The 24,995-nt window shown below is 37.9% G+C and overlaps 2 protein-coding genes across 3 annotated transcripts in view; one reads left to right on the top strand and one right to left on the bottom strand.

Moving 5' to 3' along the window:
- The window catches only part of CMSS1 (cms1 ribosomal small subunit homolog), a gene marked incomplete at both ends in the record, with an annotated part of 345,000 nt that overhangs the window by 221,090 nt on the left and 98,915 nt on the right, over window positions 1–24,995 (bottom strand). The window lies entirely within an intron of this gene.
- Window positions 20,258–24,995, top strand: part of FILIP1L (filamin A interacting protein 1 like) — a gene marked incomplete at both ends in the record, with an annotated part of 92,488 nt that continues 87,750 nt past the window's right edge. For both annotated transcript variants that reach the window (XM_084232390.1, XM_084232391.1), the window contains 2 exons: window positions 20,258–20,503; window positions 21,523–21,696. In XM_084232390.1, the coding sequence (XP_084088516.1) occupies window positions 20,258–20,503; window positions 21,523–21,696 (420 nt within the window). The remainder of the gene's footprint in view (window positions 20,504–21,522; window positions 21,697–24,995) is intronic.

The raw sequence follows: 24,995 nt of genomic DNA, 5'->3' as shown, positions 1-24,995 counted from the left end.
CATTGTGATTAGCTTTAAGGGAAAGATTAGCAGTATCAAAGAAAAAATTATTTCTATATATGGAAACATTATCACTCTGATTCTGAGAACTCCAAAGAACTAAAAAGTAAAAATTATACTTTAGACACAGAGTGGGTTAAAGAATCACTACAGGTGTTTTATTGTGTAATTCTAATCGTAAATATGTTAGGCCTTTTTGATCAGGAAATGCTAACGTAAGCACCATGCACTTTGTACCTTTTAGGAAAACATTAAGTATTTGATATGTAGGCATACTAGTGATCCAAGGGGGAGCCCATGGTTGCTACGCATTGTTTATTTTTCTTTCCTTCAACTGATGAAAGACATCGAGAATGAAATGGCCTATTCAAGGTGGTATTATAGGTGAAAGCAGACACAGTCCTGGATTTGTGGCTTCTCCAAATGAAGAACTGAACAGTGGCATACAACTGAGCATTTAGACAAAGCTGAAAGACAGAAATCTAAAGTATCTTTAAATATTTCAGTAAGAAATCAGTTGCCAATTATGAAGGATATTATTTAAAATTATCTTATTAAAAACAAGCAAATGATAGTACTAATAAGTCAAAACAGATTTTGGGTAAATAGCCTAAAGTTTATAGACCCATTTTCAGCAATTGTTTAGCACCATAAGCTTAAAATGGCAACATTTTCTTTAGTTATACCCTGAATGACAAATCACTCCAGCCTCTTGCTGGGGTGTGGAAAAACTTATCCTTGTTTTCATCTTTCACCCACTCTTTAACCATAACTTAAATAATCAGGTAGCATTCAATTAATTGTATCAGGGGAAATAAAGTGGCTGAAAGATTCTGGAAACATCTTGAAAAAATTGGCCATTTATTTAAGTCCACACAAGTGATGTGAAGTGGGTGCTCATGGAGCAGATATGCACATATCATAGAGTCTGTAAGGAGAAGGTGTCCCTGCCCAAACACCTGCTGGGAGGAGCTGGGCAAAACCATCTGGAGACTTTTCCAACTCTGAAGATGCCCTCTGATTGTGAGACTCTTTTTTTTTTTTTTTAAAGACTTATTTATTTATTTATACAAGCACTGGGTACAGTCAGAAGCACGGGAGGGTGAGAGAATTCACCAGAGATAGAGCAGGGAACAGAGCAGGCAGACCGACGAAATACACTGAGGGGAGCAGTGGGCGCGGCAGAAGAGGTCTGTCGCACCATGTAGGACCCTTGCCAGTGGCCAGGGATCAAACCAGAGCCACAGAGGCTGTGGGCAGCTTCGCAGCCCAGCGTTCAACCACTGTGCCACCAGGGGAGGCCCTGATTGTGAGACTCTTTTCCAAGCCAATTTGGAGCTTCTCTGCACACCTTAAACCATGTGACAATTTTCCTTTTGGTATACTATTTGGTAACCAGCTTTTACATGTAAAGTACTATCTCATGTAATAAAAAAATATTAAAATGATGATACACTCACTTTAGAGACCAAAACCAGAATGCTGTTCCTTTGAAAGGAAAAATGTTTCTTATCTTACCACCACAATGTCTACACAGCTTTTCTTGTTTGAAATATTCTCCCTAATTTTCATCTTTTTGAATTTGTCTATATACTAATTTATAAATATAATAGCAGCCCCTTCCATGAAGGGAAAACATTGTGAAAATAAACATCCTTCCACAGTTAAAAAGTAATTACTTAGATACATATTCCAATTCATAGCTCATTTCCAAAATCTCAATTTTATAGTGATGTGTGTATGTGTTTTTTAAAAGTGTCCAAGCAATTTCATATTTTTAGTTTGGTATGGGGGAAATTTTTAGAGGAAGGGTAGAATAACCATTATAAGCAGTGATTAAATCTTGCAGACTAGCTCTGGACCCCTTCTGAATCCATAGGGTATAGGCCTCTAATGTGAAAGTGGAGGGGGTTAAGAGTGGGAGAGGAGGGAAAGAGGGAAAAAGGACCTAAACGAGGGTTAACTAAATATCCAGCAGTAAGAAAAAAGCTACATAAATAATGGCACTATCATACAGCAGAATACTATGCAGTCATTAATGATTGTGGTCTGGAAGAATAATGGTTCTAAAACAACACACACAGTATGACAGACTGCAAAGAAAGCTTAGGAGAATCTACAAAAATGTAAAGAGTAGAACAAAATAAAGAGTAGAATTCTCAGGAAGGTTGGATTAAAGATAATTTTTTTATTCTTTGCACTTGCTTCTCCATTGTCAGTACTTAACACATTACTGCTGCTGCTTCTTTTTTTTTTTTTTTTTTAAAGGAACTGTTGATAAAAAAGGGAGGAGAAAATAAAACAATACAGCACAAGGCAGGCAATGTTAGTGCCTGTGCGTTGATGACACTACACCCTTCATATGTGGAAAGTGATGCTGCTTGGCAATTTGGTAGTTTATATTATAGAGCCAGCTAACATCTATTTTAAAAACTATAGCAAACATGCTGGAAGCGGTATCTATTAGAGGCTAAAAACATAAATACTCTGGACCCAGGTCTCATTGTGTAGCCACCACCAAGGTAAACTGCAGCCACTTCTCACCTGAATGTAATCTGGGGGTGTATGCAACTTGTGCTGAAGACAGAGTGGGGTGGATCATGAAGTCTCTTATGATACTAACTTAAAAAAACAAAACCAAAACATCCTTTAGTATTTAAGATCAGGGCCTACCCTGGTGGCACAGGCGGTTCAGCGCCACGCTGTGAAGCTGTCCTCAGCCTCTTCGGTGCTGGGTTCGATCCCGGTCAGCCGGTGAGGGTCCCATATGGCGCAGCAGACCTCTCCTGTCTTGCCCGCTGCTCCCCTCAGCAGTGTATTTTGTCAGTCTGCCTGTTCTGCTCCCCGCTCTGTCTCTGGTGAATCCTCTCACCCTCCCGCATCTGACCTGTACCCCGGTTCTTGTATGAATAAATATGAATAAATAAATATGAATAAATAAATCTTAAGGGGAAAAAAAGTATTTAAGATCAACAATCTGCAAAATCAAATAAATGCCTTCAGCCCACTCCTCAGCTGCAACTGCAATGACAGGGAATTCTGATCCAGGCCTGAAATCATGTGGGTCAGGAAACAACAGCAAAAGGAAAAGGATGAATAACAAGTAAACAAACTTTGCATTTAGCTACTACAATAAGGACCTTCAAATACCTTCCACTTACCCTTTCCAGGAAGACAGCTTCTTTTACATAACAAAACGTTTTCAAATTTCGCAGATAGTAACTTACACTTTCCCTCACTAGAAGAAAGATATCACAAAAGCCTACCACAAATTCAGAAAACACTTGCATGCTATCAACCATAATAGTATCCATAACTATTCTGGAGACACATTATACAATCAGTTTTCCTCAAAGCTTTTGGAATATGGATTGGAAGTTTCCTTTGATAACTTTGCAAGTTTCCGGAGATTCCAAGTTTACAGGTTGAAAACCACTATGGCAAAGCATGTCTATCAGGGACCAAGATCATGTTACAGGGCAGGGAGAGGGGCAGCCCAAACCCCACAAACCTGCCTGCTCTATATGGGTTCTGCCATCTGCTGCATCAACACAAAACATATGAGATTTTAATGGGAAGGAACTTTAATACAATTAAGAAACAATACAGAAAAGGCAAAGAATATAGTTTCTAAATCAAGCACCCAATGTTACCTGTCCCCTCGTGGGTAAAAATCCACCCAAGCAGGACTGGCCCAGAGCAAGGCCCCAAAGCCTGCCACAAGTCTAAAGTATCTTCTAGTGGGGACCCAAAGAAAAGGATCAGAAACCACCAGACAAGTCTGGAAGGAAAAGAACAAAATCAAAATCAAGACAAAAACCGCCAATGGTCACCTCCGCACGGGTCTCTCACCCACATCTGTGTCACCCAGTCCACAACCAAAAGGCAAGCGCAGTTTCTTCACATCTCTCCATTCCATGTGCCTCCTCCAGGTCTTCTTCTGGCTCTCCATCCTGCTTCCTTCCTTCCTTCATTCTCCTCTGCAGCTTCTCTCTCTCTCTGCTCAGCTCCACCCACCTTTTGGGTGGGGCAGGAAACCTGGAACCTCCCCCTTTCCTGGGGACCACCCTGTTACAGTCATAGTCCCAAGAACTTTATCTTTCCAATGGTAATATTGGAAGAAATATAACTATCAACTATCTACATCTGCATGCTCACAAAAGAAATACACAATTTCACAAAGAAATGAAGAGCCATGAAGGAGTCACATACTGTGGCATGGAAGTCTAAGCGTGAGCACTTCTAAGTCTCAGGGCGCCTTCTGTTGGCTTTGGACAGAGTTTGGCATAGAAGTTGGGACTTGAGAGCCCTGATGGGGGGGTTTCTGTTTTAAAAAGTATGTGGTAAAGTAGCCTTTTCTTTCTGTGTCAACAGGTTGTTTGCCCCTAACCCCAGCAAGAACAGGGGCGGCCTCTAAATTCCAAAAGAGTGATTGTCTAGGATTTGCATGCTGAAATGGACTGGCAATCTCTCCATCTTGCAGATAACACAAAGAGCTTAGTTAAGTCTCTTTGCAAATGCTTCACAATTACCAAAACATCCAAATCAATATGCTCAAGGGAGGGTAATGATTCTTTGTCTCGCCCCCCCACCCCCCTTAATTGCAAGCTTCTGACATCCATTTATTTATTTATAGCTCCTAGCAGCAGCCACCCTCCTTGGTCAACAAGCACTCCTGGCTGACTTGGGTGATTACTAAGGCTATAGGGAACCACACACAGTGGGCAGAATCCCTAAGCTCAATGTATCCCAGTCCCATGGACTTGGAAGCATCTTAGGCCCATGTCTATACAACAGGACTGGGAAGGAGTCTCCCATTGATTGAAGAGCACTGAAAAAATATTCTCTCATAGAGATGAATAGTGAGTGACAGGGGCTTCAGAAGGGGCCTGGCCGTCCCTTCATAGAGGAGGACACAAGAAGAGCCATAATATCAGTATGACCCAAACTCATGGGGTATAACTTGAGCTACACTATCCAGGGCAAGTGTTAACTCTGTGGCAAGTAGATTTTTTGCTGCCTTTTGACTTAATTAGGTCTCCTACTTTATAACAGTTCCCTCCGTACCAGGGAGAAAGAAATGAAAATGGAGAGCAGTGAAAGAAGATGGCCATAATGCACACTGTGCCCTCATCTCAAATTTGACCAAAGCTGGATATTTTTCTTTCACTCTAGTGCTCTCTGTGTACTCTTCTGCTCTCAACTGTTTGCTGACACTGATGCAGGTCTTTGGTGAAAGGACACTGACTTTTTTGATTTGCTACTGTCATAGTTATACAATGATTGCTGAGAAGATGTCTCCCTTATTTTTAAACAGATCATTATTCCTAATGAGAAGGAATTCAGACAATCTAAAGGAGGGCAAAGATGAGTGGGCACTGACGCCAACCGGAATTCCTGCTCTGCCACTTGCCAGTTCTGTGGCTAAAGGCAGATGACTTAATTTCTTTAAACTGTGGTTTCCCATAAAACACAGATTAATAGTAGTTTTTTCCTGATAGAGCTGTTTTCAGTATCAAAGAGAAAATGCATGTAAAGTAGCTCTGCACAATGCCTGAGCAGGAAAACAGTAAATTTTGTGTTGCTGCTGTGTTACAGAATGATTTTACAAGTCTGGGATGGTAGAAAAGGCATACCTGCGTAAGCACACCCCTTTGAATCAGCAGGTTTTATCATATTGTTTGGAATAGTTATGGCCAGTTTGGATCAAGAGGTCAATCACTTCATACTAAATCTCTCCAAACTGGCAGGAATATGGTTTCCTATCACTTCTCTGCTAAACAGGTCACTGGTTTCTAGCCAAATTCTAATTTCTTCAGCGTGCCAATCTCCATCTTGGCAAGAAATACAAATAATACACTCTCTGAAAATACAGGTTTAGTAGTGACTAAAAAAACTGTCCTCCCTTCGCAAGGTAATGATGAATAATATACTCTCCTCATGAAGCTAAAAGGCATAATTCTACTAGTTATTTTCTTATCTCATTTGATGTCTCAAGAGGGAAGGCATGTCTGATGAGCCAAGAGATAAAATTGTATTATTATATCTCCATCAGGATGAGTCAGTATTCCTATCTTATGCCAGGCACTGGCCAGAGCCTGTTATTCATACAACAACCTTTGAAGATATTGACCCCGAGAAAAGAAGTAACTTGCCCCAAATTGGACAGCATGTGGTGATGAAGACAAGATTGTAAACTGGCCTGGTTGGTTCTAAAGCCTGTGGTCTTTCCCCCTGGCATACACAGTGCTATTTCTTACAGCTTAGTTTACAATGGGATTCTAGAAAATAGTCAGAGGCTCCAAGACACCAAAGATTTGATATGTATTCCTATTCCAAAAGTAGATGGAGTATTAAAAAGAAAGCAAAAGCTTTAAATTATAATCCAAACATGTCATTTTATCTAAGGTTTGGTCTTATAAACTTTCTTCTGAAAAAAGAGTCACGGCGAACACAACTTGGAAATGTTTTTAATAGTCCTTCAAAGACAACGTACGAAAACCAATCCCACTATTTTAAAGTTACAATTGGTTCTTTGACCAAAAACAGTATTAGCTGATCTAAACTCTAGCTTAATTCACTAGATTTGGCTCCAAGATTTTTCCCCCTGTTGTCAGAAGTTAAATTCAACTTTAATAGACTAGACCTTGCTGAGGGATATTCCAAAACTGACAATTCCACAGTGGAGTTCTAAAACTTCTCTGGGCAGAGGCAATGTTAAGACAAGGTCACAGCAGATCTCTACTCCTTGAAATCATTTTTCTCTTTTGGTTCCTGGAACACAGCTCACTCTTCTGTGTCTCTCTCTATGCATGACTCCCAAACATTGGTGCCTTCTTTTTTTCCTCCAACATGTAGCCTTTTATAAAAATCACTTCTTAAAATGTTTATGCATCCAATACTGTGTCCCTGCTACTTTCTTTTTAAATCTTTTATTATGAACATTTCCAAATATACAAAGTAGAAAGAAAAATATAACAAAACCCAAGTATCCATCACCTTTCTTCAATATCGTTAATACTCTGCCAAGGTGATTTCAACCCTACCCTTTGCCTTTATTTCTTCTGCAATATTTAAAAATAAAGCCAGGACATGATGTCATCTTACATGTAAATACTTCATTATGTATATTTAAAAATAAAAGTCATGTTCTCTCACATAAATACCATTCTATTAATATATCTAACAAAATTAACGATAACTTTTTAGCTCCATCTATTACACAGTCCACATTCAAATTTCCTTGGTTTTCTCTTCTCACATCCATAGACAATCATACCAGCTGCTACCAAGGCAGTTATCCTTTGCCTTGTGGTGATTCTCAAGGCTTTATGTCACTCATCCTTTCCTCTCTTCTGAAAAAGGCCCACAAATATGAAAGGATTGTGACTGAACAGGTATAATAATTTTTATTTTCCAATTTTTTTCACTTACCATTATATACTGAAAATATTTTCTCATGTTATTGAAAATTCTTTGAAAACTTGACTTTTGCTGGCTGTGTAATTGACCAGTATACAGATATTTCATGATTGATTATTATTTGTTGGCTACTTGGTAGTTTCATCTTCACTATTATAAGGTCCTATAATAAATAACCTCATCTAAACCCATGGTTTACCTTTCTCCCATCATCTTTCCCCATTGAACACCTCCTTTGCTTCAGCCATAGGGATGAACTGAAATTTTCCACATGCTGTGTTTTCCATCCACCTTCAACCTATACATAGGACTTTGAAACTTTCTTATAAAAATGTTTTAAATAAAACTAATTATAATAAAGTAAAAATCAAAATCAACAAGCAACTGTAAGCCAGAGACATACTACAAGGGGGGCAAGAGGGAGTAGGATCAAAGCAAGGGTGGGGGGGTGGAAATTGTATGGGGACTATAACCAAGATGAAAATGCATACATTGTGCAAAAATGAAAAGTGATGTAAAAAATATATAAAATAAAAATAAATAAAAATGTTTTAAATAATATTTAAAATGTACATATATAAACATATATTTGTAACTTAAAACAAAATCTGTTTATACATTTTACCTGCAACTTTTTTTGTAAATTATTTTATTCGTTTCTCCCTTTATTGAGGAAACATTGTTGTACAACAGTGTGTATAATTAAGGGTTCACATTTTTTCAGATGTATGTTACTCTCCCAAACCCCCAAGTACCCATAGTCCTTTATGCTTTCTCTATTGTGCTTTCTCCCACCTTTGTTCCCATCTCCCTCTCTCTGTTCCTCTGCAGTAGCCTCAATTCTGTAGTCAAATTCCTAGGGTTTATTTTGGTGCAGTTTTGTCAGTTCCCTTGTGTTTTTTTTGTTGTTGTTGTTGCGGATTGTTTGTTTTCTCTATATTCCATGTATGAGTGAACACATTCAGTATTTGACTTTCTCCTTCTGAGTTATTTCATTGACAATGATCCCCTTTAGTTCCATTCATGTTCAATATTCTTTCTTATAATTCTCCCAAGGTCTGTCTTTTTTTTTTTTAAATAATTTTTTATTTTATTTAAATGTGTGTGTGTGTGTGTGTGTGTGTTGCATAGAAGAACTGAGGTGCAGGCCAGAGGTGTGGGGGTTAGAGGATTCACCAAAGACAGAATGGGGAACAGAACAGGTGGATCCACTGAAATACACTGCTGAGGGGAGCAACTGGCTAGAAAGGAGAGGTCTGCTGTGCCCTATGTGGGTCAGCTTCCTGGCCAGGACCAAACTCGGCCCTAGTGGTAATAGCACTGAGAGTAAACCTTAGGCCACCAGGGAGGCCCCTCCAAGGTCTTTCTTATTCACCAATGTCCAACTCATCTCTGAAGTGTTTTTACTAAGTTCCGTTGGCAGAAATTCATCATTTCTCTCAAATGATACCCAAATACTTTACATTGGACTTTATAGAATTTACTGGCATGTGTATTTAATCCTGAATATATAGCTCTACCATACTAGGTTGTGAGTTTCTCAGCACCTCGGTTCTTTAAATCTGTAAATAAAAATAATACTAGCTCCATGTAACTGAATTTTAAAAAAAAAAGACAAAAAATAGACAGTATGGATCATATTATCTGGCCGATATGAGGAGCTTTTACATAGTTTACTTCTTTTGTTCCCTCATGAGAGAAAGTATAAATGTGTCAGATTAAATTTATATGTCTGGGAGACAAAGAGTTAAACTTTGTTCTAACTACAAGAAGATAAACTGAGTATTTCTGAGAAGACTGGAAAGGGGAAGTAAAATGTTTGCAAATCCAACACTACAGGGACTTTACCAGTTACAACATTTTCTCTGTAACACACAATTTCTCTATTCTAGTCATAGGTCCTTTGATAAAAAAGAGAAAGGAAAGATGTCATCTTGGAAATTGATACATGGGAACCCTTGATCTCTGAATCTCCCATTCACTTCTGAGTTCCTTATTCTGTTGAGTTGGTCTGGCCAAGATGAGACCTAAAGACACTGAAAGTGCCCTGTTGTCAAATAGTGGGTAAGAAAGAAGTGAAGAAAGCTAATAAAACCATGCGTATTCTGAAAAGCAGGTCTTTATCTTTTAGGATTTACATCTTTCTAGAACTGGAAGAAACAGAGGTTGGCAAATGAACATGCACTGTTGCTCTGGAAACAGTAGCAGAACTATAGGTAGGAGTTCTGGGTTCTGGTGCTGGGTCCATGCATGAATCAAGGCACATTAGTTAACCTTAGTGGGCTTCACTTGCAGAACAAGGAGATATGAGGAAACTGGTTCCAAGGGTGGAAGAGACAAAAATTCTAAAAGAATTGCAAGTTAAGTGACTGGATCAATATCACCATACTCTTAAGAAAAACCAGAGAGCAGAGTTGGAAAAAAATATGAAAAATGATGTAGTTTGAAATTGCTAAAAGATTCATATGATTTTCAAGAGTTCTGATGTAGTGCTGGGAGTATGGCATTTAAATATGCATTTAAAGCTAACTTGGACTACATGAAAATAATTTTCTTTTTCTGTTCTGTTCCACAAAGATCTGGAAACCATTCCCAGCCCTGTGTCAACCTTAAATGAGAAAAGAATCTTTAAAGAGTTACTGATTTGTAATGGAAAATTTGGATAAGTCAACTATTTATACTCTTGAGATTTTTATATTTCTTTTGTCCTTTCTTCAGAACACACAGCTAAGAAAAGCCATGATGTAAGTCTGCTCTATTAGACCTCTTCGGCTGGCTGTTTATCCTGTATCTTCAGCCTAGAGGCTTCTCTGACTACAATAGTTAGTGGAAAAGGAACCAAATAACACACTTAAGCTTAAAAAAGTGCAAGTTTTGATTACTCTAGCATGCGATTGGAGAGAAAGAGGCATCAGAATACCCAAATTTTCATCGCAAGGTCCAAGGTTTATCACTCAAAGTTAAGGTTTCTGAATCTCAAATTCTAAGTAATTACCTGTCCACTGATGTTTCAAGTAATGTACACATAAAAGGTATTAATATAAGCAATCACCAGATAAACTAAATCTTTATTAGCCTGTTATCAAATTTCTGTATCTTTACTTAAAATTCCAACTGAGACCCAACATCAGAAAAACTGCTAAGATCTTCACAAAGTCTATCTCACCAATTTACTCCTTTAGTTATGTTTAATATCTAGGAAATTATGCCCAGCTCCATGCATTTTTTTTCAGAAAGGCCCAGCCCATTGAAGAGTAAATCTAAAGGGGATAATCAATGTGTGTGTGTGCGCACATGAGATTGTATGCTGGGTGACTGAGATGAAACTAAGTGGTGTGAGGAATGGTTAAAGAAACAAAGCATTTCATCTGGGAAAAAGATTAGAACTCTTCCCATTGAAGTACTATTGTGTGGCAAGAGTAGTAGTCAGGTTTGATTCAGCGCTGGAGGCAGAAGCACTCTCAGACATGAGCACGATGTAACACTTGAGCATGTGCTCTCAACTGAAATACTGAGTGTCAGGTACCGTGGGGGATGGATGGGATTGATTATTGCACTGCTTTCTAAGTTGTATATTTGATTCTTCTCTTTCTGTGACTTTGCCTTTCTCTTAGGACTCAGGATCTTTGGGAATAAGGAATTGAATCACACATCCCAAGATCCATCTACTCTCTGAAACTGTGTCCACGTCCTCCCTACAAGGAAAACTAACACTAAGGGAATGTTTCAGTGATTTTTACTGAAAATGGAAGAAAAAGATAAAGGAGGCCAATGACTAAATTAGGTTATCTGGTTTTCAATGTTTTTTTAGCCATCAGATAACTTTACTGCAGCTGGCTGAATTTACTGTCTTCAAATGTGGGTGACTAGGGCAATAAAAGGAAACACATTTTTTATTTTAAGAGAAACCAAATAAAACACTCAACGAGATTTTTTTCCCTAATGTGGCCATGCAAGCACAACCTGGCTGTTTTGCAACTGAACACTATTAACATCTATTTATAGCCAATACTTTCATAGATGAATCACATTTACCATGAGACAGTTAATGTTAAGGACTCAAGTAACTCTGCTGAGAACCCCATAATCTTCCTACATTTCTTTCCATTCTGCTTGGAGGGAACAAAATTATAGCTTAATGGTTCCATATAGAGAGAGGGGTAAATCTAAGTGGAAATGTAATGCTAGTAGACAGCCAGCTCCCTAAATTCAGCAAAGTATGAGATGTAAAACCCATTCACCTTAAGGTCCCGGATCAATTCCGGTTTTGTCCCTTGACGATGAGTGTCCTACAATTAATACATTCACATTCTATTATGCAACTACCCTGTCATCAAACCAATTCATTCTCCAAACTTCCTATCAAATCAAGTTTAAATGACACAGCTTTATAAAATGTCACATACATAAAAACAGGGCTAATGATTATTAAAGGTGCTTTCAAATAAAAAGGAGTATAGTGGATGTTCAGTTTATTTCATGCATGTGAGGGTATATGTAGGGAGGTAGGGGTGAGAGAGGTACATGTGATCAAAGGTTTTCATAACTCAGTAACATCAACTAGAGATTTCTAGTAAGTCTTGCAGATCTAGAGTCACCTCTGTACTCGGCATGTACACATAAACACAGTTTCTTTGGATTTTGTATAGGTTACCAGTACTACCCTGATACTGATATTAATTTCTTTGTCTATGATGTCTCTTTGAGTGTCTCCACCCTTAATTTGTCTTTACCAAGGCCATTTTAATAGTCTTTATTTCAGGTTTAAATGCTTTAAGATTAAGTAAGATAATACAAAACACTTAAAAAAATGTTTGATACATGGTAAGAGGTCTATACATTTAACTACTATTATTCTATTCTCAGTACCATTTTTCTAAATTTCTAGTCATTGGTTCACAGATAAACCATCTTTACCATAAGGCAGCTCCTATTCAGAACCAACCAGCTCTGCTGAGGACACATGATTCATTCAGTGAATCACTACTGAATTCCAACTCATTCAGTGAATCACTACTGAATTCCAACTCTGTGGGAAACTGGGGATACAGACAGGAACAGGGGTCCTGTGCTCATAGAGAAAAAAACAAAAAACAAACCTATTATCAAGTATCATGTATCTGTTTTACATTGGAAGGTTTAGGGAGGTTTAATAACTTCTCCAAGGACAAAGTGTTAACATTTAAGCCCAGATCTACCTGATTTCATAATCTTATACTCTTTCTATGATGTTACACCCCTAGCGACCTCAAGAAGCCAAGCAATTGATAAAAAGAAAATCAAAGTTTCAGAATAACAGTGCATTCAAGTAAGTTTCTGCACATATAGTATGAAAAAAACTTTACTGAATACACCAAATGCTGAAAGGGGATAGGGAGTTTAGCGTTTTTCAGATTTTTACACCCATAATTAACTGTACCAATGTCAACAAATGAAACATTAGTCCAGATATAAAAACAAGCTAACACAAATTGCTAGATGCAATATCTGTCATTGTAGGTGCTTCATAAATGTCTGTTGAATAACAATGTTGAACAAGGATTTTTCCTTTACATAATGCTTTCTCATGAAATTCTAAGTAGAAATAGGGCAATAATCTGTTGAACTCAAGCTAAACTGCCCAAGGTAGGACTTGGCTCTACCACATCTTAGCAGTATAACCTTCAGTAAACTACTTAGCAGCTATGAGATTCAGTTTCTTCCTCTACAAAATGGGGAAAAGAGTTTTTCTGAAGACTAAACTTTCCTTTGAATTAGTCTAAGGAAAGCATTTAGAAGAGATCTCTAGTTGATAAGTATTGAATAAATGTAAGCTATCAATTTTAATATTTTCTCTTCTCTAACTTGGAGTAGGTTTCATTGGCTACTTCAATATTATAGTATATGATTAAGACCAAAAATTCTTCCATTGTGGTTTTTTGAAGTGCTTTTATACATGCAAAATATTTTTCTGTCACCATTCAAACATGAAAATAAACAGGCGATTTTGTTAATAATGGGGACTAAATTGTGTCTATCTCTTACCCAAATTACAGAATAAGCAATTATGATAAAGATTAATGAAGATTAATTAATAATTAACAAAGATTAAGAAATGATTAAGAAAGTTTAAATTTTATAGTAAGGATTTGGCAGGTGTAGGTGTATGTGTTAGGGGGAGATGTAGGTAGAACAGGCCTCTATTTACATTAGGCCACTTTCTATAGCTAAATTAATAAATAAATGCAAATTCTCTATTTGTCCTCCTTCTGCATGGATATATCCTTACCAAGATCCAATGTGATTTCAACCATTTTAAACTTAAGAAAATTTGACTGAGGTCACCACAAAAGAAAACAAAGCATAATTGGCCACTCAAGGCCAACTGCACTTTATTTGTATCCATAGATACAAAAAAATAGAGAATCACAGAATTCTAAAGCGGGAAGTCCCAGGACCTCAGAAATCATCCAGTCAAATACCTAAATCCTGCTGTCAGGAAATCTGTTAGAGGGTGAGGAACAGGGTAAAGGTCAAGAGAAAGAACCCTTGGTCCTGTTCCATAATGAATGACCTTGTAGGGCCAATCTGGCTCGATACCTTTATTTTATAAGTGACAGCCTAGATCCTAGCTAATTAGAAGCAGAACTGAGATCAGAAGCCAGGTTTCCTGATACCCAGTTTATCGCTCGCTCTCCTACATTCCTGAACGCTGCCTCTCTATGACTATCATAGTCATGAAAAACAATGCATTTGGCTATGTGAAATTGACAACTAAGCAGGTTTTCTCCTGCAAAACCACGAGGCATTATATCATTGCCGGCAATTTATGAAAAGAGTAAGGAATCATTATTTACTATAAACAAAAGCAACTTTCCATTCCTTTTATTTTTCTATTTAGTAACCTGAAAATCCAAACCATTGTTGCTATTACAATTTTTTTCTTTTCCTCAGTACACACCCCTAGGCCAAGCGCAGATGTATTAAAAATTTGCCAAGAGAAACAATGAAGTCACTGATAATACAAGGCATGAGAGTATCATGAAATTCATGTCTTTGTTTTCTTCCTCTCAATACTTAATTACTTCTCATTACTGATCATTTTGTGGTTGTTGGCAGAAGGGCAAGGAAACTCCACCACTGTAAACATGCGAAGGCATACACTCTTCATAGACCAGATATGCACATGATGGGTGGGTCTGTTAGCAAATCCAAAGTGAATGTTAACGCTACCACCACCCCCAGACCCAGAGAAGATTGGTGGTCTCAGAAAAAAATCTAATCACTTTAAAAAGAACAGCTATAGTATAAAATGTTTCAGGTCATTCTTTATTTTTTAATCACTCATAAATATCATCATTGGCAAATGACCTATGCACTTCTGGCAGATTTCACTAACTCACTTTAAGAGTGAGGTGAATAAGTTAGGATGTACACAGAGTTCCATAGACCTCAGGGTTGTCTAAAACTCAAAGAACACTGCTTATGAGCAAAGTTCAGCAAAAAACCCTGCTAAATAAAAACTGACATTTTCTTGGAATTCTGAAAGGCACACCTTGCATAAAAGTAATGATGGCAGAGGAATCCTTATTGACTAGCAGCAGCAGAATACAAATTGATTCTTAACAGTAGACTTTTTTCCACATATGGATATGTGGGTGAGTGGAAAGCACAATACTGTACCATAGAACTCATAAAAATAACCTTTGCTTCCAGAAAACTAAAAAGTAAAAAACCAATCTATTTTATCTCTCTTTGTAATGGGATTTTTCAGAGTCATATCTTCTACACATCCTCAAACTTCCATCCCTACATAAAAGTATACTTTGATTTTTTCAAATAAGTGAGTTCTTCCATGCTTCCCCAGGGCAGAGTGAATGATAACTTTTACCATCGGTAACTGCTCATCAGTACAATAGTTTTTAGTAAACAGTCTCTCCAGTGAGATTTTAAGTATTTTTTCTGACAGGGTGTCTATATCAATATATGCACCTGTCTTTGCCTGCACAGTCCAATGGCCTTATGGCAGGATTTTTAAAAGTGCAGGTTCTGTGGCCCACCCTCTGCCCCAGTGTCCCCTTTCCTCCTCAGGTCCCTCAGGAGAGTGACGTACACCTTTTACATCTTCTGTTTTGTGAACAGGAGTCTCGAACTACCTGCACAGGACATATCTCTTGATACTACAAGACTCACTTTTCTTATTTAGTGCCTAATCATAACTGTTTTGCTTTCTTTAGATTGTGGGTAGAGTCCTATGAAGCTGATGACTGTGGGAAGGGGTTCTCATCTGGGGGCAATGTGCCCCATCCCTGCCCTGAGGACATTTGGCAATGTCTGGAGACATTTTGGTTGTTTTTTTTTGCTAACACATCTAGAAGGAGTGGGTACCACTGTTTTGGGGGTAGCAGTCAGGGATACCCAAAACATGCTACAGTATACAGGATGGCCCTACAATAAACAGATAGACAAATAAATAGGTAAATAGATAAAGCAATAAAGCACAGGTTCTACATGGGTTTGCCTGGATTTAAGTCCCATTTCTGCCAATTATTAGCTATGCAATCATCTTCAGTTATCTGTGCTCCCATTTCTTTCTTGCAAATGTAAATAATAATATTCCTCATCTCATAGGGCTGTTGTGAAAATTGAATAAGTTAATACATGTAAAATGCTCAGAAGACTGTCTGGTACATAGCAAATGCTCAAAAAGTATTAACTATGATCATCATTATCACTATCAGCATCTTTCTACCTCCAGTGTCTAATTCAGTAAACAAATGTGTGATGAAATGAGAAAGAACATGAGTCGTAAGTTTAAACTGTTGTTTATGTGACATTAAAATTTTGAAAGTATGTGTTTTAAGTTTCTATAGAAGGGTACTGAAACTTCAAGGAAAGGTGTCTAAGTAAAGTGAGTTGAAAGTTGGTGTGTTACTGACAAATAAACCATGTAAATAATAAACATTTAAGACAATAAACACCTTCAAGTTCTGCTTTTACAGCCTGATTATTATGGCGAGGCTATAAAACAATTCTCAGCTGAAAATTATTACTGGTATTATATCCTTAAGAACTACTGTTAACTTTAATCTCTCCCCTGGTGAAAGTCACCAGACACAGGTTACTGCATTTCCACACGTAACATTTAGATTTCTGTGGATTTTCTATATGATGAAGACCCCAAAATCCATCTCTGCTAAATATACTATTGAAAACCTATGGCAAAAAAAAAAAGGAACAGTGGCAAGTATCATTCCATACCACAGGGGGAAGATGATCACAGAGACCATCTCCCCAGCTCCCTCACTTCATTCACATCAGGACACTGGGGCCGGAGAAGGTGTATTAACTAAGTTCCACAGCTGATTTCTTTTTTTTTTTTTTTAAAGATTTATTTATACAAGAACTGGGGTACAGGCCAGATGCGCAGGAGGGTAAGGGGATTCACCAGAGACAGAGTGGGGAACAAAACAGGCAGAGTGACCGAAATACACTGCTGAGGGGAGCAGCGGGCGAGCCAGGAGCGGTCTGCCGAGCCATGTGGGATTCTCACCGGCCGGCTGGGATCGAACCTGCACTGTTAGAAGCTGTGGACAGCTTCACAGCACAGCGCTCAACCGCCTGTGCCACCAGAAAGGTCCCCCACAGCTGATTTCTAACAGAATTCTTTTCACTTTATTCAGTGAACTTTTTAGGACCCTAGTTTTAGGAACAGTATCCACGAACCTTTCGATAAAAGAGTTTCATTTGTATTAAGAGAAGTAGGAAGCCCACCACAAAAAAACTAACTTAGTGCATGACACACAGTGGGCTGTCAATAAATGTTTGGTGGAGGGATGAACAGAAAGGCTTAGCTGGCTGGCTGTGAAGTCCTCAGGGTTCCCAAAATGTCTCATCATTCAGGTCATCTCAAGTAGTATAAGCAAACTGAAGTTGGTAAGAATCATTTTTAAACAGAGAACTCAGCAAAGATACAAAGTCATTCTTTCAATTCCCTCCCTCCCATACCATATTCATGACCCATTACCTGAAAGAGATAATTAAATAACCTTGCTTCTTTTCTTGAATATTTCCTTTTCTAATTATAAATGAATATATAACACTGTAAAATTTTTGGAAATAAAATTAGTGATAATAGTAAAACCTAGTATTTATTGAGTGCTAATTTTGTACTGGGCATGTTGTAAACATTTGACATGTGCTGACTTATTTAATCCTCACAGCAACTTCAAACCACAAACATACTACTACTATCACCCCCATTTTACAGATGAGAAAATTGGGGCACAGAGGTAATAGTAATTTCCTCCAAATTTTAAAAACAATAAGTAGTAGAGTTGGGATTGAACTCAGGCAGTGTGGTTCTAGAATCTATGGTTTCAACCTTTCTTTTACACAACCATTGTTCAAGTTTTGGTTTGCTATGCAAATAAAAATTGATAAACTTGACTACTTCAAAATTTAAAACTTCTTTACCACAAAAGAGTGAAATGGAAATGCAATCTATGGACAAAAATAGCAAAATAAATAATCAACAAAACAGTAATTTGTAGAATATGCAACAAATTCTAACAACTCAATAAGAAAAAGGTAACCAGGGCCTCCCCGGTGGCGCAGCATTTGAGCGCTGGGTTGCTCAATCCCCAGTTGCTCCCCAGCCACCGGAGGAGGGTCCCACATGGCGCGCAGACCTCTCCTGCCACCTGCTGCTCCCCTCAGCAGTGTACTTCGGTCCTTCTGCCTGCTCTGCTCCCCGCTCTGGCTCTGGTGAATTCTCTCACCCTCCCGCGCTTCTGACTGTACCCAGTGCGTGTATGTATGTATAAATAAATAAATAAATCTTAAAATATTAAAAAAAAGAAAAGAAAAAGGCAACCAATACCGTGGGCAAGTGGGCAAAGCCTATGAATAAGAAATTTAAGAAGAAATACCAAGTGGTCTTTTAACCAATAAAAGTATGCCTAATCACACTAAAATCACACATTTGCATTACAGGATGCAAATGTGAAAGTCAGATATCATTTGACACAAATTGAGAAAAATTATAAATTTGATAATAATAAGTATCAATAAAGATGGAGCAATGGGAATTCTCATACTCTACTATAAATTGGTACTCTACTTAGGAGACAGACCAATAATTTCTAGTAGAGTTGTGTACACACTTCAACAGTCTAAAAATTCTACTCTTAACCCCTAAAGAATATTCCCTTAACTAATGCATCTATACTGGAAAAATGTATAAGAATGTTCACAGCAGTTTTATTTTAATACAGAAAAAAAAGTAAACCAATTAAATAACCATCAACAACAAAATGGAAAATGGTAGACTATTCACATAATGAAATACTATTTAGCAATCACACTATATAAGGTAAAGTAATAAAGAAGAAACTCAAAAATATGGGGTGAAAATGCATGTTTCAGAAGATATACCCTAGATGACATTTACATAGGGTTTAAGAACCTGCAAAACAATATGACATATGTATGTATACACACATACATACACAAACACATGTAAGAAACAAAAATACATCTACATGTACTGGAATGAAATGCAACAAATATAAGCTGGTAGTTACTTCTGGGGCAGAATGGATAGAAAGTAGGTTAAGGAAGAGATAAGGAAGATAAATAAGGAAGATAAATAAGGAAGAGAAAAATTATCTGTGATAATTTACTCAAAGCGTTATATAATTTACATAGCAAATTAAGATTTTACAAATTTGTGGTGGTAGCATATAGTGGTTGATCATATTTTCCCAACTTTTCTGTATGATTGAGTTTTTTCATGTTTTTAAAGAAATATTACTATAAGCTAAAAGTAAGGTATTACTGAACATGAAAGTTTCATGATTTGTAGGGATGAGTAACAGCAATCTGTACATAACTGAAGTAAACTAGTAGCTCAATTGTTACTTTTAATTAGAAACCTCAAAGGTGGAACAACTTTTCTTGCTATTAAAAATTAATCTGGATAATTACATTATCAGATATGGAATTGTGACCTCAAATATTAATTTATTTTATATTTTTTCCATATGGTCAACTATTGTGGGACCCTCGCCGGCGGCCGGGGAACGAACCTGCGCTGCAGAGGCTGCAGGCAGCCTTGCAGCCCAGCGCTCAACCGCTGCGCCACCAGGGGAGGTCGCATATGGTCAACTATTACAGGCAGTAATGTCTTGGTTTTGGAAATGAGGGCCCTAAATTGAAGAAAGTCCTTGATTTATCCAGTAATAGATCTGTAATTTCAGTGGAATGTCAGAAAAATAGACCAATCTTGAAAATCCTTTAAAACTAGATTTTGTCATCTCAACAAAATAGCCCAAAGTATTGACAGCAGTGATTCTGATACTTCTCTCTCAATGCAACAAAGGCTAAGCAATTAAAAACAGAAATTAACTTTAAAGGAAATACCATAATGTGAATTCTGCAGAAAGTTAGAGTAGTTAGCATTTTACCGTTTTGATACTACATTAAGTACATCTAAGAATACAATTATATTATGTAAACACTTGGTAATGGTTGGAAGTATGACCTGGGTCCCTAAAATGGAATTCTTGGTGGATAAAGTTCAAATACAGTCTGTTTACCCATGGACATAAGTGGCCTTAATCAAAGCAGGACACATTTTTTAAAATGTTGATTTTAAAAACAGAAGTGTAAATAAGACTGTGATTTATGAATCAGCTAATGCTCTTTTCTGCTGTTAGACATCAGAGAATTCAGTCTTTGGCTGCAGTAAATATAACAAATGTGTGAACTTGTTATAGCAGTTATAGGTGCCCTTTTTAAAATTCCACTTCCATTAAGAGTTACAAATGTCTTCCTTCCTTCCAGGTCTTTAAGAATGCGTTCTAAAATCAGTGACAAGGAGGAGAGTTCAGCCCAAAAACCATTTCCCAGATGTATTAAAGACCACACGTTCCACAGGCCAAGAGACATGAAGCAGAGACAGCAAGATAAAGACTCCACCAGAGAGTCAGATGCAGTCCTTCCATGTCCTAAGTCTCACAGTGGTGATGGCCACCAAGGAGAAGACCTGTCCAGAGATGATCTATTATTTCTTCTCAGCATTCTGGAGGGAGAATTGCAGGTTCGCTGGGTTGGAATTATCGCCATCACGCTTTAAGGGGAAAGTCTGTGAATTTGGTGTGCATGCTGCCATAGAATAGATATCTGTGATTCATACTTGTATGAACATGAAAGCAAAGCGTCAATACACATATACAGAATTTTCTTCTGCCGATATGAAGGGCAATTAATCACATCTAAAAAGGCAGTCGTTATGCCATGCAACTGGCATGCATGTAGTGAAAGGTCACATCCTCTGCCCATGCTGCTCCTAAGTTTCAGTGCACCGGCACGTACGGGTAACAATAGCAAATGACTTCTGGATTGGCTTAAATCATGATGGGCACTTTTGGATCCTATGTGAAATGACTCCTAAACTTGTTCTGGCATTATTAAACTGTGTAGAAAACTAAAAACAGCTGCTACACATATAGGATAATCTTACTTCCAATACCTGAAAATGCAAATGCCGGTACATATAACATGCCAGGTATCATGCTATCATGTTTGTCAAATAATAGAAAATGCAGGGATCTCCCCGGTGGCGCAGCGGGTTGAGCGCAGCGCTGTGAAGCTGTCTGCAGCCTCTGCAGCGCAGGTTCGATTCCCAGCCAGCCAGGGAGATTCCCACATGGCGAGGCAGACCTCTCCTGTCTCACCTGCTGCTTCCCTCAGCAGTGCCTTCAGTGTGTCTGCCTGTTCTGCTCCCCACTCTGTCTCTGGTGAATCCTCTCACCCTCCCACGCATCTGGTCTGTACTCCCCCGTGCTTGTATAAATAAATAAATCTTAAAAAAAAAAAAATGCAGAGTCTCCCAAAGCTGCCTAGTGGTCACTTTTGAAGAAAACATAATTAGTGGACTCAGATTGTTAAAGAGGATGGAACGACATTGTTTTCTTCTTTTTTTGTTTTACCTTTTCAGAAGGTACTCTAAGAAAATGATTTGTTTATATTTGAAAAAGAAGAAAAAAACTACTGTCAAGTATCACAAGAAATTACTTGCAGGGACTGTTGGTAGAGAAATGCCTTTTGTTCCTACAGGCTCGAGATGAAGTCATAACCATTTTAAAGGCTGAAAAAATGGACTTGGCTTTGCTGGAAGCTCAGTATGGGTTTGTCACTTCAAAAAAAGTATTGGAGGCTCTCCAGAGAGATGCTTTTCAAGCAAAATCTGCCCCTTGGCAGGAGGATATCTATGAGAAACCAATGAATGAGGTATGTATCACATCAGGGACGTGCACCTGGGAGAAGCTCACTGACCAGCCAAGCACTAGGCCTGGCAGTGAGTATGACATAGTTGATTCTTAGCAATTGTACAATCTAAGGCATTTAAAAATACTGAAAGTAGATAAGTCACTAAATGTTCTATGGGAAAGAAAGGGAGAATAAATCATGGACAAGATGTTCCCACTAGGTTTGTTTCTTAACATCAAACAGACCTACCAAATGCAAAGAGAACTCCTCAGAGAACTCTCCCCTGCTCCCTTCTCTCTCTCTCTCTCTCTCTCTCTCTCTCTCTCTCTCTCTCTCTCTCTCTCTCTCTCTCTCTCTCTCACACACACACACACACACACAAACAAAGAGCATGCACTTCTTTTTGGGACTTGAAGGTTATTTGGGTTGTAATAAAAATGAGATAAAGTTCAACCACAGACATCAGTTTGTTTGTTTTTTTTTTTTTTCAAAACACTGAGATATTATGTCATAGAAATTCTGAGCATGAATGGAAAAGATCTGAAGAAATGTCCAAGAAACAGAATTTTTAAAAGCAAGAACTTCATCCTTCAAAAATTTAATGACAGCAAAGACCTTTTCCCCATCTAGTGCACCCAGCAATGGTAATGATCATGGTAAGACAAGCACTACACCAAACATGGTCACTACCACACAGAGGGGATGCTAATCTCTCTTTTACTTGCAGACATTTCTAAAACTCTTTGGCATCCTTATTTTATTCTTTATTTTCCTTTGAGACCTCAATGGAAAATTTCATAATTTTTATGAAAAGGAAACAACTAGGAGTATGAGTTAAAGCTGGAGAGACCAAAAGCAAGTCTTGGACGCATTTTCCCTACATAAGCTCTGGCAACCTACCTCAGAACTGACCTCTAATGTCCTCACTATTCTTGTTTTGGGTGTCTCATGAGAGAAGACTACCGTCTTGCCAAATTGTGAAGGAGTATGGTCATATAGATCTGCTCCTTTAAGGGGTAAGGACGAGACCACCCAAAGTCTGTTGACTTGAGTTTTAATCCAAATTTTAAACAAGAGGAGCTAAAGCTGTACTCAAGTCTGTAGTGTTAAAACTATATCTTAGCTCCCAACATAGTGACTTTTCTGAAACAGCATCAGGAACAAATTCCCCACCACATAGGAACTCAGATGCAAATTAATGATCACTGAACATATCCTGACAAGAACTCCACAAACGGCACTACCCTTCAACACTTTCATGAGAAATGAACAAAACGATCTCAAATTATTGCTGAAATCAACAGGAAAAAGTTTTAGTAACAAAATAATTCCATCGCACACATGTAAAACTGGAAATACTCTCTGCAATTGCTTACATCCTAACTCTGTAAATTGTCCTTGCAAGTTACCATAATTTGACCCTACTTTATAAGTCCAAACTTCTTTGATTGCTTCCCCACTTTCTCTGATTACTTCTATAAGTAACACATAAAGAAGTGTGTGTACGAGCACACATACACACCCTCTCATGTTCCTACCTCTGTGACTTGCCAACACTCCTCTCTTGCTACTTCCCCCTCTAGGTTTCTCTGTCTATTTCTCTGAGGCCCACATAACTACCTATCCCAAACCCAGATGTCTACCTTCTTCCTCTAAGAAGATTGGGGTCAAAATCAGGGGGTTGCAATTGTATGGGGAATATAAAAAAAAAAAAATAAAGAAAAATAAAAAGAAGTAATGGGTGAAAGGGGATATCCAGAGAATAAGCAGTAAAGAAGAATTCTTACTAGGATTCCCTATATTGGGGTGAAGAAAGAAAAAGAGGACAGTGTTCCACAATAATCATCTGTGGCTGAAACCTAATTACATCAGAATAAGGATCTGCAAATTTATTATTCCTTTGCTTTCTCCGATACTCCCTCCTTTTATTTACCTCAAAATGTTCTTTTTGAAAAATGTAAAAAATTTCAACCATGTCTAGGGTAAACGAAAGGGGATTTATCTATTTTTAAGGCTAAATAATTTAGAAAAACAAACTGTTCTCAGTTACATCAGATGGTAGGAAAACTGACTTCAGATGAAAAGCTAATGGAGGCCAACATGTTAGGACAAAGAATAGAGATGGGGATAAGGGGGAGACAGGCTGTCAAGAATGAGGGAAGATATAAGAACTCAGAGTCCTTAACAGCATTAACCTCCTATTCCTGTCCAAACTAGGTCTGCACTAGAAGTTACCATAAAAAAAAAAAAATACTTGAGTTAACCACCTGACATATTTCAGTTCTTTCAAAAAAGATATCAGGAAAACACAAGAGCATTTTGGATTTATTAAAGTACTATAATATAAGAATCTGCAAACCTGATTAGCATTACTGTAGGGTAGCTATTCTTAAAGTACTTAGTTTAAGCAACTGTGTAATTCAGCTTTTAAATTTCATTTTATAATTGTTCATGGTTTCTATCTTCAGTATATTTAATGTATAAGAGTGACAATGATCTCATAATGACAAATAAATGATCTCACAAAAAATTATACATTTTGCTAATTAGTGTGGTGAGACCCACAAAGCACTATGAGCCGATATAAGGGAGAACTGAATTTAGGTAGAAGAATTAGGAATGTCAACATCCAGATGATGATCCAAGGACTAATGAGGTAGAGTATAAAGGAATTCCATTTCTAGCAACCTCGTGAACTGTGTATCATGAAATCTTATCACTAAAAAAATACATTTACAAAAGCATTAGAGGGCCTCCCCAGTGGCACAGAGATTGAGTGCTGAGTTGCGAAGCTGCCCGCAGCCTCTGCAGCGCTGGTTCGATCCCTGGCCGCCGGGCAAGGGTCCCACGTGGCGCGCAGACCTCTCCTGCCGCGCCCACTGCTCCCCTCAGCAGTGTACTTCGGTCCTTCTGCCTGTTCTGTTCCCTACTCTGTCTCTGGTGAATTCTCTCACCCTCCTGCACTTCTGACTGTACCCAGTGCTTGTATAAATAAATAAATAAATCTTTAAAAAAAAAAGCATTAGATAAAATAAAATATCTAACACACCCTTAAATGCATGGATGAGTTACCATGGAAGAAAAGAAATCCTGAATTCAGGTACCAAAAGGAAATTTCCATAGACTAGTTTCCAGCTTCATATATTTTGAAACTTTCTCCTCTACAATCCACAAACTTACAATTTTGGGAACCAATGGACATATTCATTTTGCAGTATAACCTCTGGTCTTTCATCTTTGACAATGGCTGGATGAAATGGCATAGTGGCCAGTAAAAATATTTCTGGAGACCTGTCCAACACCAAGATGGCTAGCAAGAA

This window comes from Talpa europaea (assembly GCF_964194135.1).
Source record: "Talpa europaea genome assembly, chromosome: 4".
Taxonomy (NCBI): Eukaryota; Metazoa; Chordata; class Mammalia; order Eulipotyphla; family Talpidae; genus Talpa; species Talpa europaea.
This window is presented reverse-complemented; position numbering and strand designations above follow the sequence as displayed.